Source organism: Mytilus trossulus, chromosome 1 (assembly GCF_036588685.1).
Source record: "Mytilus trossulus isolate FHL-02 chromosome 1, PNRI_Mtr1.1.1.hap1, whole genome shotgun sequence".
NCBI lineage: Eukaryota > Metazoa > Mollusca > Bivalvia > Mytilida > Mytilidae > Mytilus > Mytilus trossulus.
In genome coordinates, this window is record NC_086373.1 from 63,219,994 (window position 1) to 63,234,946 (window position 14,953).

General features: G+C 33.8%; 1 protein-coding gene across 1 annotated transcript; it reads left to right on the forward strand.

Annotated features, from left to right (window-relative positions):
* Positions 1-8,299: 8,299 nt before the first annotated feature.
* Positions 8,300-8,671, forward strand: LOC134686625 (keratin-associated protein 4-7-like). Its single transcript, XM_063546331.1, has one exon. The coding sequence runs from the start codon at positions 8,300-8,302 to the stop codon at positions 8,669-8,671; it is 372 nt and encodes a 123-aa protein (XP_063402401.1).
* Positions 8,672-14,953: the final 6,282 nt, after the last annotated feature.

Here is a 14,953-nt window from a genome sequence, read left to right on the forward strand (position 1 = left end):
ATATATTATGTTTGAAATTTGATGGGTTTGATAAAAATTGTTATACATGTAGTAAACGGTCTGTTGGAACACCTACTGGTCATCTATATGAACGGTGTGGTGTTAATTTTTGCAATACATTTTCATGTTTTATATAGTTTTATTAAATGATATGAGCAAATAAGCCCTAATACGGATAAATCAGCATGTGCAATACTCAAAACGTCCCACTGTCGATATAAATCAAGATTTAATATTGCTCTTCGAACAGGGCCAATACGGAAAAAAACAGGGCCAATACAAAACAAAAGCGGGGAAAAAGCCGTATTAGCCCTAGGGCTCATACAGGACGTTCACTTCCGGTTTTCAATTTTCCTACGCCATTACTTAAGTTTGGAAGTTTCGTTATGCATAAAAACATTTGTATAATATTTTTAAAATCAAAGTCATAAAATAAACAGGTTAAATGATGTGCAATGTTTTGTAACGTCTTAAAAAGTTTAGAAACGGAAAAAACAGGGCCAATACAGAAAAAGCGGGGAAAAAGCTGTATTGGCCCATGGGCTAATACTTCACTTCCGGTTTTTATACGACCGCAAATTTTGAAAAAATTTTCGTCGTATATTGCTATCACGTTGGCGTCGTCGTCGTCGTCGTCGTCCGAATACTTTTAGTTTTCGCACTCTAACTTTAGTAAAAGTGAATAGAAATCTATGAAATTTTAACACAAGGTTTATGACCATAAAAGGAAGGTTGGTATTGATTTTGGGAGTTTTGGTCCCAACATTTTAGGAATTAGGGGCCAAAAAGGGCCCAAATAAGCATTTTCTTGGTTTTCGCACTATAACTTTAGTTTAAGTTAATAGAAATCTATGAAATTTTGACACAAGGTTGATGACCACAAAAGAAAGGTTGGGATTGATTTTGGGAGTTTTGGTTTCAACAGTTTAGGAATTAGGGGCCAAAAAAGGGCCCAAATAAGCATTATTCTGGGTTTTCGCACAATAACTTTAGTTTAAGTACATAGAAATCAATGACATTTAAACATAATGTTTATGACCACAAAAGGAAGATTGGTATTGATTTTGGGAGTTTAGGTCCCAACAGTTTAGGAATTAGGGGCCAAAAAGGGACCCAAATAAGCATTTTTCTTGGTTTTGGCACCATAACGTTAGTATAAGTAAATAGAAATCTATGAAATTTAAACACAAGGTTAATGACCATAAAAGGAAAGTTGGTATTGATTTTGGGAGTTTTGGTCCCAACAGTTTAGGAAAAAGGGGCCCAAAGGGTCCAAAATTAAACTTTGTTTGATTTCATCAAAATTGAATAATTGGGGTTCTTTGATATGCCGAATCTAACTGTGTATGTAGATTCTTAACTTTTGGTCCCGTTTTCAAATTGGTCTACATTAAGGTCCAAAGGGTCCAAAATTAAACTTAGTTTGATTTTAACAAAAATTGAATCCTTGGGGTTCTTTGATATGCTGAATCTAAAAATGAACTTAGATTTTTTATTATTGGCCCAGTTTTCAAGTTGGCCCAAATCGGGGTCCAAAATTAAACCTTTTTTGATTTCATCAAAAATTGAATAAATGGGGTTCTTTGATATGCCAAATCTAACTGTGTATGTAGATTCTTCATTTTTGGTCCCGTTTTCAAATTGGCCTACATTAAGGTCCAAAGAGTCCAAAATTAAACTAAGTTTGATTTTAACAAAAATAAAATTCTTGGGCCTCTTTGATATGCTGAATCTAAACATGTACTTAGATTTTTGATTATGGGCCCAGTTTTCAAGTTGGTCCAAATCAGGATCTAAAATTATTATATTAAGTATTGTGGAATAGCAAGTCTTTTCAATTGCACAGTATTGCGCAATGGCAAGAAATAACTAATTTCACAATATTGTGAAATAGCAAATTTTTTTTTAATTAGAGTTATCTTTCTTTGTCCAAAATAGTAAGCAAGAAATATCTTGTTGCAAGAATTTTTTTTAATTGGAGTTATCTTTCTTTGTCCAGAATCAACTTAAATCTTTGTTATATACAATATACAATGTATATTCACTTTTTACTACCAACTGATAAATTTAAATAATCTTTACCATTCAGTGATAACAAGCAGTTTTTTTACATCTTAATATTTTATGATGTATTTAAATGAGTAGTTATTGTTGCAAACTCCATTAGAATATTTTAATTGAGATTAGTTTTGGAATAAGGGAAAGGGGGATGTGATTAAAAAATTGGGTTCAATTTTTCTCATTTGAAATTTCATAAATAAATAGAAAATTTCTTCAAACATTTTTTTGAGAGGATTAATATTGAACAGCATAGTGAATTGCTCTAAGAGAAAACAAAAATTTTAAGTTCATTAGAACACATTCATTCTGTGTCAGAAACCTATGCTGTGTCAACTATTTAATCACAATCCAAATTTAGAGCTGAATCCAGCTTGAATGTTGTGTCCATACTTGCCCCAACCGTTCAGGGTTCAACCTCTGCGGTCGTATAAAGCTACGCCCTGCGAAGCATCTGGTTAATTCTCTTATAATCATTTAATAAAAGTGTTATGAACTGGCTGTTTCTGTATTGGCACTGGTATAGATTATCGGTCAGCTGTATTGGCCCTCGACCCTACGGGTCTCGAGGCCAATACAGGTCGAAAATATAAATAATTAAGTATTCTTCAATATTAGACAACAACCCATCGCAAAATAAACTCCTCTTTTACTTTTAAACATTGGTTAAATTCTTACATTATCTACAAAAATAATTAATTATAGTATAACTAATCGCCGTATTTGAATATAAAAAATAAGACAACGCGTGACCGAACGACGCATGGATAAAACGAGTGCGCAGCACGAGTTTAATCCATAGCGGCGTTCGGTCACAAGTTGTCTTATTTTTGATATTCAAATACGGCGATTAGTTATACTTTTTATTACATTGTCAAATTGTTTTTTTTTATGAAATTAATGTAGAAAATGTAAGGAACTATATGGTTTTCCTACGCATGTTTTGTTTCGCGTTATCGACGTCTTGACAACGCCTTTTGTTGTATGACGTCCCAAAATGTCTTCAATCATCTGTAAAAGTAATACGAAGCAAATTTAGAGCTGACGCGCGAATTTCGTATTTCTATTTTCAGTCATAGAAGTGTAAATGATCAGATTGGCATTTGCGTCATGCTTGGTATATACTTCATTGTAATACTTTGCAAAGCAAACACAATAAGTACAGAAAGGAAATTAGTATGCGAGGGACCGCCGTTAAATTACTTTTTTGTGTTATTAAAAAAATAGTCTGCACAAAACATCCAACTTGAACCATTCAGAAACAGACATCCTTCATATAAAATTTACATACAACCATCTGAAATTGTCGCCTACACAAATGATAATTAACAACTATAGGTCACCGTACGGCCTTCAACAATGAGCAAAGCCCATACCGCATAGTCAGCTTTAAAGGGCCCGATAAGACAATGTAAAACAATTCAAACTAGAAAACTAACGGCCTTATGTATGTAGAAAAATGAACGAAAAACAAATATGTTACACATAAACAAACGACAACCACTGAATTTGCAGGCTCCTGACTTGGGACAGGCACCTACATAAATAATGTGGCGGGGTTAAACATGTTAGCGGGATCCCAACCCTCCCCTAACCTGGGACAAAAACCATTTATACCAAAACATTGTCGAAAACACATTAAAATAATTGAAACCATCTGTCTGCTTGCGAAAACATCACGTACATTAAAGAACGACAGTGTTCATTGACGGAAACGTACTGCAACCGAACACTTGCACGAAAAGCCAACATCAACCAAACTGATATCGACAATTAACCTGCTGACATAAATGATTAATCCCAGGAATTTCCCAGTATCACTAATTTGCAAATATCCCTTTATGTTAGGTCGCCAAAGGACGTTTTTTTTATAAATCATTGGTGGAGCGAAACTATAATAAATGGAGCACATATTTCATGATGGCTGCGATACCGGGTCATTATCAAGTCAGTTGAGTTTATTGTGGTTGATTTACTGCAATACATCTCTACTTAAATAATGGGATCAAAGGATTTTCTGTATGTTATTTATGGCTTTTAATAAAAGTAGTATATTGGAAACGGATTAGGGTGGCTTAAAATGGAAATTTATCTTTCGATAAATGCAACTTCTGATGAAAAAAAATCTAGATAGCCATGTGAATTCCCAACAGTCGGGATAAAAACCAGGAAGGATCACTGTCACATTTCAAATCCTTCTCTATTAATATGATAAAATTACATGTGTTTCAAATAAACGTCTAAATTAATTTGATTCATGATTTTGATCAACTGTCAAATCATTACATCTAAAAAGTACAAGTAACTGGGTGGGGAACAAATATACACAATAAAATAGTGGGAGGAATTGAATTATAAATATTTTAAATGTTGTCATTTTATTTCTATTTATAATTTTATTTTATGTTTTTAATCGTTTAACTTAACATTTATAGTTTATTACATTTTTCAACCACAAAAAAAGTCATTACTTCGTCATCGTTGGTGTTACTTTGTGTCTTTTAACTAAACAAGAGAAGTTCTACACAAGGCATTACTATAACATGAGTATGATGATCATGCATACTCTTTTTAAGCCATTTAATTTCACAGGAATGTATAATATATTGTAAAGAGGTGCAAGAGATCTTTTTATGATCAGTTGTACTTAATAAAACTATGAATATATGGGCAGTACATCCTACCCAACCAGTGCAGGATATCGACATTTTTAACTTTATACTAAACATATATATTCACGTGAATACAAAAAATGGTAGGGTATATCTCAATGAGACAGCAACCCAACGACACTTAATGTTGGAAATCATCAACAGTCTTCATTCGTCAGGTCAAAACATAATTCTCGCAAGAAAAAAAACACATTATCAACCCCTCAAACGTTTCCTAATTTAGACAAGAGTATAAATGAAATGTGTGTTTGAGGTAAGGGAGCTACCTTCAAATGGTAGCTCCCTAAAGAAGCTTTCGATTGGACAATTTGAAGAAAAAAAATTGAAACCCTTAAAAAAATTGGACCCACTTCCAATCTTATTGAATCCCCCTTTGAGCAATTACCCCCACACTCAATCCGAGCCTTTCCTTTGTAGTATGAAACCTTGTAGTACAATTTCAGAGAGATTCATACTCTTAAACACAACTTATTGCCTGAAAACTAGAAAAATGCTTGTTTTTAGCCCTTTGTGGCCCCTTATTCCTGCATGAATTGGGCAATTACCCCCAAACTCAATCCCAGCCTTCCTTTTAAGATATGAAGCCTTGTTGAACAATGTCAGAGTGATCCATACACTTACACATAAGTTATTGGCCACACACTAACACAATGCTTGTGTTGACCCCTTTTGGTCCTTAATGTATAAACTGTTGGCAACATATTCCCAAAAATGAATACCAACCTTCTACTTGTGGAATTAAACATTGTGGTCTAATTTCAAAGCAATTGAAATACTTATACACAAGTTATCATCCTGAAAGTAGAAAAATGTTTGTTTTCGGCCCATGTTGGCCCCTAATTCTTAAACGGTTGAAACCATCATCCCCAAAACCAATCCCAACATTCCCTTTGTGGTATTGAACCATCTTATTAAATTTGATAGAAATCCGTTAACTAATAACAAAAGTTATTGTCCGGAAACCAAATGTGTCTTCGGAAGACGCAGACGACGACGACATCATACCATGTTATATACTATCCTAAAAAAAATTGCAGTCGAATAATAAAAATCAAAATAAAGTAATCATTATGATTTTTATCAATGATTGAAATATTTTGTTGAAAATAACCAATGCGAAATACATTTAGCGGAAACCAACGACATATTATCACATATACCAGATGAAATCACAAACCTGACAAATGTGAATTCATTTATTTTCGTGGATATTTGATTATAGATAATGTGTTGACCATCAAATTTGTGGTTCACATGAAACCACGAAATCAACGAAAGTTGGTATCCAACGAATAATGCTGAATTAAAAGATTATAAAAAAAAGACATTGCAAGAAGAAAGAATACAACCAAGTGCACTTGAATTCAACAATAAACAAATGTAAATCAAGAGATGACTGCGCAAAAAAATCCTTCATTTGCGCCAAAAATAAAACCTTTCATTTGCGCAAATTTATAGGTAATTGCAGGTAAAGACTTTTAATAAAAAGACATCTTTTGTTTGCATAATGAAACATCTTCCTCAGAAACCAGTCATCATTAGAAAAGACAAGTACTGTAAAAACTTGACAGTTCTGTTATAATTTTAAATCAACGTTAAAATCTGATGGATACCTTATTTCAGGGGTTATATATGTTTTCTTAGCATAGTCAGCATACTTTATGCATCTGCATTGTCCTTAAAATTGCTTGTTTCTGAATCCTTAATAGTATTTCAAATTGAATAATATCGATTAATGTTGATTTATCTAAATAAATATTGTTGAAACTAAGACGAAATCTACAAAAATCGATCTTCAATCCCGGCAATATTCGCAAAATCACATTAGGCATATCTTGTTCAAAGTATATATGAAATTATAGAGCGTGACTCTCTCTAGTCACAAAACTATAAAATAAAGTTTCAACTGTTTGTGTAGCAAATTTTACTTTTTCCTTGACGCAATTCATATACCGCCGTGGCACATAGTTTCCATTATATCCACAAATACATCTTGCGTATTATAAGAAAGACATTCGAGATTAGCTATACAGTAAAAATGATAATTCAACTTTGAACATCATCTATCAATAAATAATATGGATATCTAACTTTTCCGTTATATATTACCTACATTACCTGTAAGAGGGCGCAAATGAAGTTTTTATTTTTTTTTGGCGCAAATGAAATATTACCTTGTGGCCCAAATGAAAGATTGGATTTAAAAAAAAATGCGCAATACAATGCGCCCGACTGCAGCATCACAAATATGATGAACAAATGGGCCAACCAAAGATAATAGGAAACAACAGGGGCTGATATTATTCAACAGAGTTTCTGAGAGTCAGATATTTTGTTTTATATATATACATATACCACTTTTAAATCACTAGAACAATCCTTATTACATAAATTAAAATTGAAAATATTAATGTTCAGTTGATATTTCTACAGTTGAGCGATTACTACGATTACCAGTGAACTGATTTGACATACATTGTGCAATCTGTTAATTAGCGTATATTTGTTACGTTATATATTGACAATGACTTAAGGATTGTCACAGTTAGCACCCTTTATTTCATCTCATCAAATATTTTTTTGTGCATACAAAATATAAGGTTTTTTTTTAGCTAACTGGACATAAAAAGGATCAAGACTATTGAAACAGTGATATGCAAATGAAAACACAAAAAAATGGTTCTTCATACAGGTATATATTGCAAACAGTAAAATTTTAAAAGACCGTTGAAGTATGACAATTTCATTGCAATAAACAGCATATATTTTCTTTTATAGTGTTGTACTCTTACCTAATGAAGGTTATCTGAAGGGACGAGTACCATCCATTTCCATAAAATGGTAGACAGTGGAGTTGTCCCCGATGGACTGTAATATTCACAGCCCTGAAGGAGTAGAACTCCTGTATTGTCATAGCCATTTTTGAATATCTATCGTAATGATATTTTCATGCGGATGGGAATCATTCGTACACAGAGTAATCGCTGGGATAGGGATAGGATTTGGGGTCATATAAAGGAGTAAGGATTAAGTGTCGTGAAGGGTAGGAGAAATGACGGGTATATTTTATGGTAGGGGTGGTTAGGGTTATGTATGGTTTGGGGTAGGCATAGATAGGGGTAGGTATAGATAGGAATAGGTATAGATAGGAATAGGTATAGATAGGAATAGGTATAGATAGGAGTAGGTATAGATGGGAGTAGGCATAGATAGGTGTAGGTAAGCATATTTACGGGGATGTAAGCACAGTTACTGGTAGCAGTGTGTGTGTGTGAGAGAAGAGCGTGTGAGAAGTGTGTGTATGCGAGAGGAGAGTATGTGAGAGAAGAGCGTGTGAGGAGTGTGTGTGTGTGTGTGTGTGTGAGAGGAGAGTGTGTGAGAGGAGAGTGTGTGAGGAGAGTGTGTGAGAGGAGAGTGTGTGAGAGGAGAGTGTGTGAGAGAAGATTGTGTGAGGAGTGCGTGTATGAGAGGAGAGTGTGTGAGAGCAGATCCGTGTGAGAGAAGATTGTGTGAGGAGTGCGTGTGTGAGAGGAGAGTGTGTGAGAGAAGATCGTGTGAGGAGTGCGTGTATGAGAGGAGAGTGTGTGAGAGAAGATCGTGTGAGAGAAGATTGTGTGAGGAGTGCGTGTATGAGAGGAGAGTGTGTGAGAGGAGAGTGTGTGAGAGAAGATCCGTGTGAGAGAAGATTGTGTGAGGAGTGCGTGTGTGAGAGGAGAGTGTGTGAGAGAAGATTGTGTGAGGAGTGCGTGTATGAGAGGAGAGTGTGTGAGAGAAGATCGTGTGAGAGAAGATTGTGTGAGGAGTGTGTGTGTGTGCGAGAAGAGCGTGTGAGGAGTGTGTGTGTGAGAGAAGATTGTGTGAGACGTGTGTGTGTGTGTGTGTGTGTGTGCGAGAGGAGAGTGTGTGCGAGAAGAGCGTGGATAAGTGTGAGAGGAGTATGAGTGTGTGAGAGAGGTGACAGTTTGAGAGAGCAAGAATGTGAGAGGAGAGAGTGTGTGTGTGTGCGACAGGTTTTTTTTCTGTGGGTGAAGGGGCTTGTGCAGTTGTGTATGAGAGAGAGAGTTTTTTTTGTGGGAATGAAAGTCAGAGTATGAAGGGTTTGAGTGGAAAGAGAGCAGTTGCGGGAACGGAAAGACGGAGGATAGGAGAGAGGAGGATTAGAATTTTGTAAGAACTCTTTTTTTATGAAATAATTGATTCACACTTGTTCTTTAAAAAAAACCAATACAGCAATGGACCAGAAATTTAGTAGTAATAATTATGTAAGACCATTAAATGCTGCTGGTGCTGCTTCAAATTAGGCGAAATACATCGGTGTTCATAGTATTATTTCTTCAAGTTCTTCTATAACGATGGCATTATGCAGTACTTAAGGATGTTCTTCGTATTCAAAATCCGATGTATCTCAATTTCCAAATGGAAGTCTCATTTTGATTCTGACTTATTTACTGTAATCATTTCCTGTATATTTCAATCTGATTAGATGAAACTGTTGGAATTTCCATGCTATAACTTATATTTAAAATTAAAAGCATTTATGATTCCGAATTCCAATGAAATCCTTCCTTCTGTATTTAACTCAGATTTGATGAATCTGTTGGTATTTCAATGCTTTATCTTAATTAGGTTTTAAATTTGAAACCATCACCTTCCAATGTACAAAAATCGTTATTTAGTAATCTTTCCATGGAAACAATGCCATGTGAAGTTGGCGGATTCTGCTTTCTCCTACATATGAAATATGTGGTAAATTTAAGTAAACAGGAAAGTTAATGTGCATTCGAATAGTAGTCATTTTATAAATTTTGTTGTAACTTTCTGTACAATCAATACTTTAATAAATGTGTCAATTCCTTTATTTTTTGGGAGAATCTTTTTTTATCAAATAAAACTTATCACCGGGTTTGAACTTACATGCGCAAAATTGAGAATGGAAATGGTGAATGTGTCCGAGACAACAACACGACCAAGAGAAGAAAACAACACAAGGCCCCTACTCGGTCTTCCAAACAGTAAGAAAAGCCCGCGCCTGGAGACATACTTCAACAGGTCGCCAAACAAAAATGTGTACAAGTTCAATGAAAATTGACATCCCATCAAACTTTAAAACAAATGAATGATGGTTGCAACATGGGGAGCTGAATCTGCTTACCCTTCAGGAGCACCGCAGATGAACCAGGATGTTTGTTGGGGTACGTGTTGGCTAGTCTTTGTTTTTATCTATTGTGTTTTGGAAAAAAAATGTCTTTTGTTTGTTTTTCAGTTTTTGAAATGACATTTAAATTATTTTTTGTGAGTTTGAATATCACTTCACCTCTCTCTCATAACATAAACACAAAATTCTTACTGAGAAGTTGATCCCTCAAGTTAATGACACTTTTTGGATATTTTGTGTATCCCTATTTTTAAGGGTCTACACTATGTCAATACTAGACTGAAGATGCCATTTGTTCAAGATATGACTGTTTCCTTAACAGCTAATAATAAAATGCTTGACATGGCGCAGCTTGATATGACTGCAGAGGTTGAAGTCTGAACAATTGGGGCCAGTATGGACACAACATTCAGGGTTGATACATCCCTGAATTTGGATTGTGATTAAATATTTGACACAGCATATGTTTCTGACACAGAATGAATGTGGTATAATGGACTTAAAAAATTAATATTTACACTATTATGGTCCAATATCTAAAATCTAAATACATGGATTGATTCAGCATATCAAAGAATCTAATAATTCAATTTTTGATGAAATCAAACAAAGTTTAATTTTGGACCCTTTTGACCTCAATTTGAACCAATTTGATTACAGCACCAAAAAATCAAAAATCTAAATACATATACTGAGCCAAAAAAGTTTAGCAACAAAAATGCGAAATTTTATTTTATTACAAAATCATAACAACATATAAATTTAATAATACAAAAATGGAATCATGATATGTCAGAAGCAACATGAATCTTTATCACTCACATTCAGTAGGATTTTGTTTGTATGGAGCGTGGGAGGGTCAACATGCGTAAATGAGTATAGTGTTTCTCAAAATCAATTTCTCAGCCATGCCCTAAGTGCACCAATGAAGGATTGGCAGGCACAACAGCAGCTTCCCTTAGTTAATGCACAACTTTTTTCGCCGGAAAAAACTTGTCACGCGTTGACGTAAAGCGAAGGAAGCCCTCCTCCCTTGATGATAGTTTTTTTTGTCTATGAGATATCGACCTTTCCTGTGCAGTTGTAATTTGTCGATATCTGTTTGTTAGTCTCTAAACTGGTGCCTTGCGCACATTAAATTGAGCCATGATGTCAGCAACCCTCATTCCGGCATCAACCATTTCAATACCTTTCTGACTGTCATTTTCCGGGAGGCCTGGATTATGTCCCATGCAATTTTGTCAAAGATGTTTGTGTTTTTCTTACCAATGATGTGTTTCTGAACGTTAGTGAAAAAGAAATTTTTAATATCATTTCAAAAGTACAGGTACAGAAGGTAAAACATCAATTACACCTGTAGAGCTGAAATGGCGCGAAATCAATCTGCAGGAAAAAAGTATTACTGTTTTAAATTACAGGTAAAACTAAGGATTGTATCAATGATATTTAAATATTTTTTTCCAGAAACAAAAAAACAAAACATTAATGAAAAAAAAGTGTTGCTAAACTTTTTTGGCTCAGTATAGTTAGATTAAGGATATCAAATAACCCCATACATTCAATTTTGGTTGAAATCAAAGTTTAATTTTGGACCCAAATTTGGACCAACATGAAAATTGATCTGAATATGTTTAGCAAAGAACCCCAATAATTCAATTTTGTTCAAATCATATAAAATTTAATGAACCTTTTCGACCTTAATGTAGACTTAATTTAAAAACGGGACCAAAAAAATAAATAAATCTAAATATACCACAAGAATCGAAATATCAAAGAACCTCAATAATTCAATTTTTGATGAAATCAAACAAAGTTTAATTTTGAATCCTTTGGACCTCATGTGGAGCAATTTAAAAACGGGGACCAAATTCCAAAAACTTAATATACGGTTAGATTCAGCATATTAAAGAACCCAAGAATTCAAAAATAAAACCCCATTGAAACTGGTCAAGAAATAAGCAATTTATACAAGGTATTAGAAAAGTATTGTTTTTGGCCACTAATATTAAAAAGTTTGGGCCATAGCCCCCATATTCAATCCCAACTATTCTTTTTTTGGTATGGAACCAATTTGTTTAAATTTTTTAGAGATCCATTCACTTAAACTAAAGTTATTGTCCAGAAACTAAGTGTTTTCAGACGACGATGACATGATACCAATATACAAACATTTTTTTTACAAGCAAAACAATAATACTGCATTAAAGAAAGCTCACAGTTATTGAAAGCAAAGGTCAAAGGTTAATGACTTACAGATGCAATCCTATACCCTCTATCAGTGGCTGTATTTTTGAGTAAATTTTTGTAGACAGTAAATTAAATGTCAAGAGGACAAGATCTTGTACAAAGATAGTAATAAATTACTACAGAAACCAGCTTATTGTGTGGGGATTTTGGGCAAACAGCCTTGTAGGGAAGATTGGGCAACACATTTGTGTAATCATCTGATAGAGAATTCAAGCCAGTTCCTTGAAACTTCTCAGGACTCATGCACATATTTTGCAGTTGCACACCTGCTATTATGTCATTGTTTTCAGGAATTTATTTTTCTTAATTTTCTAGACATTGGAACTTTTTTCTTTTTCCAGCAAGATTTAGTCACAGATATTGCAACCTGGCCATTTGAGATCTCAAATTTGTTCATCAATAGATTTCCAAGCATAGTTGCTTTGAAATTTTTTTTCAGTCAACAGTTCCAACAACATAAAAGATGGCAGACAAACAAACAAAAAAGAACTACGAATAACCACCATAATCACTGTACATCATTGCTTCACTCAGATTAGAAATAACCAGATGCTCTGAGGGCATAGCTTTATACGACCGCAGAGGTTGAACCCGGAACGGTTGGGGCAAGTATGGACACAACATTCAAGCTGGATTCAGCTCTAAATTTGGATTGTGATTAAATAGTTGACACAGCATAGGTTTCTGACACAGAATGAATGTGTTCTAATGAACTTAAAATTTTTGTTTTCTCTTAGAGCAATTCACTATGCTGTTGAATATTAATCCTCTCAAAAAAATGTTTGAAGAAATTTTCTTTTTATTTATGAAATTTCAAATGAGAAAAATTGAACCCAATTTTTTAATCACATCCCCCTTTCCCTTATTCCAAAACTAATCTCAATTAAAATATTCTAATGGAGTTTGCAACAATAACTACTCATTTAAATACATCATAAAATATTAAGATGTAAAAAAACTGCTTGTAATCACTAAATGGTAAAGATTATTTAAATTTATCAGTTGGTAGTAAAAAGTGAATATACATTGTATATTGTATATAACAAAGATTTAAGTTGATTCTGGACAAAGAAAGATAACTCCAATTAAAAAAAAATCTTGCTATTGCACAATAATGTGCAACAAGATATTTCTTGCTTACTATTCTGGACAAAGAAAGATAACTCTAATTATTATTCTTTTGCTATTTCACAATATTGTGAAATTAGATATTTCTTGCCATTGCACAATACTGTGCAATTGAAAAGACTTGCTATTGCACAATACTGTGCAATTGAAAAGACTTGCTATTGCACAATACTTAATATAATAATTTTAGATCCTGATTTGGACCAACTTGAAAACTGGGCCCATGATCAAAAATCTAAGTACATGTTTAGATTCAGCATATCAAAGAGGCCCAAGAATTTAATTTTTGTTAAAATCAACCTTAGTTTAATTTTGGACCCTTTGAACCTTAATGCAGGCCAATTTGGGACCAAAAATGAAGAATCTACTTACACAGTTAGATTTGGCATATCAAAGAACCCCAATTATTCAATTTTGATGAAATCAAACAAAGTTTAATTTTGGACCCTTTGGGCCACTTTTTCCTAAACTGTTGGGACCAAAACTCCCAAAATCAATACCAACCTTCCTTTTATGGTCATAAACCTTGTGTTTAAATTTCATAGATTTCTATTTACTTATACTAACGTTATGGTGCGAAAACCAAGAAAAATGCTTATTTGGGTCCCTTTTTGGCCCCTAATTCCTAAACTGTTGGGACCTAAACTCTCAAAATCAATACCAATCTTCCTTTTGTGGTCATAAACATTGTGTTTAAATTTCATTGATTTCTATTTACTTAAACTAAAGTTATTGTGCGAAAACCAAGAATAACGCTTATTTGGGCCCTTTTTTGGCCCCTAATTCCTAAACTGTTGAAACCAAAACTCCCAAAATCAATCCCAACCTTTCTTTTGTGGTCATAAACCTTGTGTCAAAATTTCATAGATTTCTATCAACTTAAACTAAAGTTATAGAGCGAAAACCAAGAAAATGCTTATTTGGGCCCTTTTTGGACCCTTATTCCTAAAATGTTGGGACCAAAACTCCCAAAATCAATACCAACCTTCCTTTTATGGTCATAAACCTTGTGTTAAAATTTCATAGATTTCTATTCACTTTAACTAAAGTTAGAGTGCGAAAACTAAAAGTATTCGGACGCCGACGACGACGCCGCAGCCAACGTGATAGCAATATACGACGAAAATTTTTTCAAAATTTGTGGTCGTATAAAAACTAAACAAAGATCAATGAACCATGAAATTTGTATTAAACTATCTTTTAGAGGACAGTTCATATTTGAAGTAGAAAGTAATGGCTGAATCAACTAGTATCCCAAACCACAATTTCACATCTTTTTCTTACATAATTAATTAGAGGTAGTCCTAAGTAATGTCAAAACAATTTGTGTTCCCTGATTGATGTTAATGTTATTAATTTCAGGTTTTTACACTTGAATGATTATAAGATGTTCATTTCGCCTCATCTTTTATGATTTTCTTTGATTTTTTTTTTTCATTATCTAACTGAATTTCCATTCCTATTGGCATAGCCTCTTAAGGGCTGTTCATGTTTTACACACTCTGGTCAATTGATGAATATCAAATGAGGAACTCTGGATGTCTTGTTATTGTGTTGTTCAATTGCTGTCTCCTTGGCATACATATACCTCCTGTTTTATTTTTCTAAAATAGGAAGGATTCAAATCAAATTGTTTTTGCCCTTTTGACACCAAACTGGAGTAGACATCACATAGTAAAAATTTAAGACAGAA

Excerpts from the sequence above, each read along its gene's own strand:
- LOC134686625 (XM_063546331.1), top strand. The coding sequence starts at position 8,300 with ATGAGAGGAGAGTGTGTGAGAGAAGATCGTGTGAGAGAAGATTGTGTG.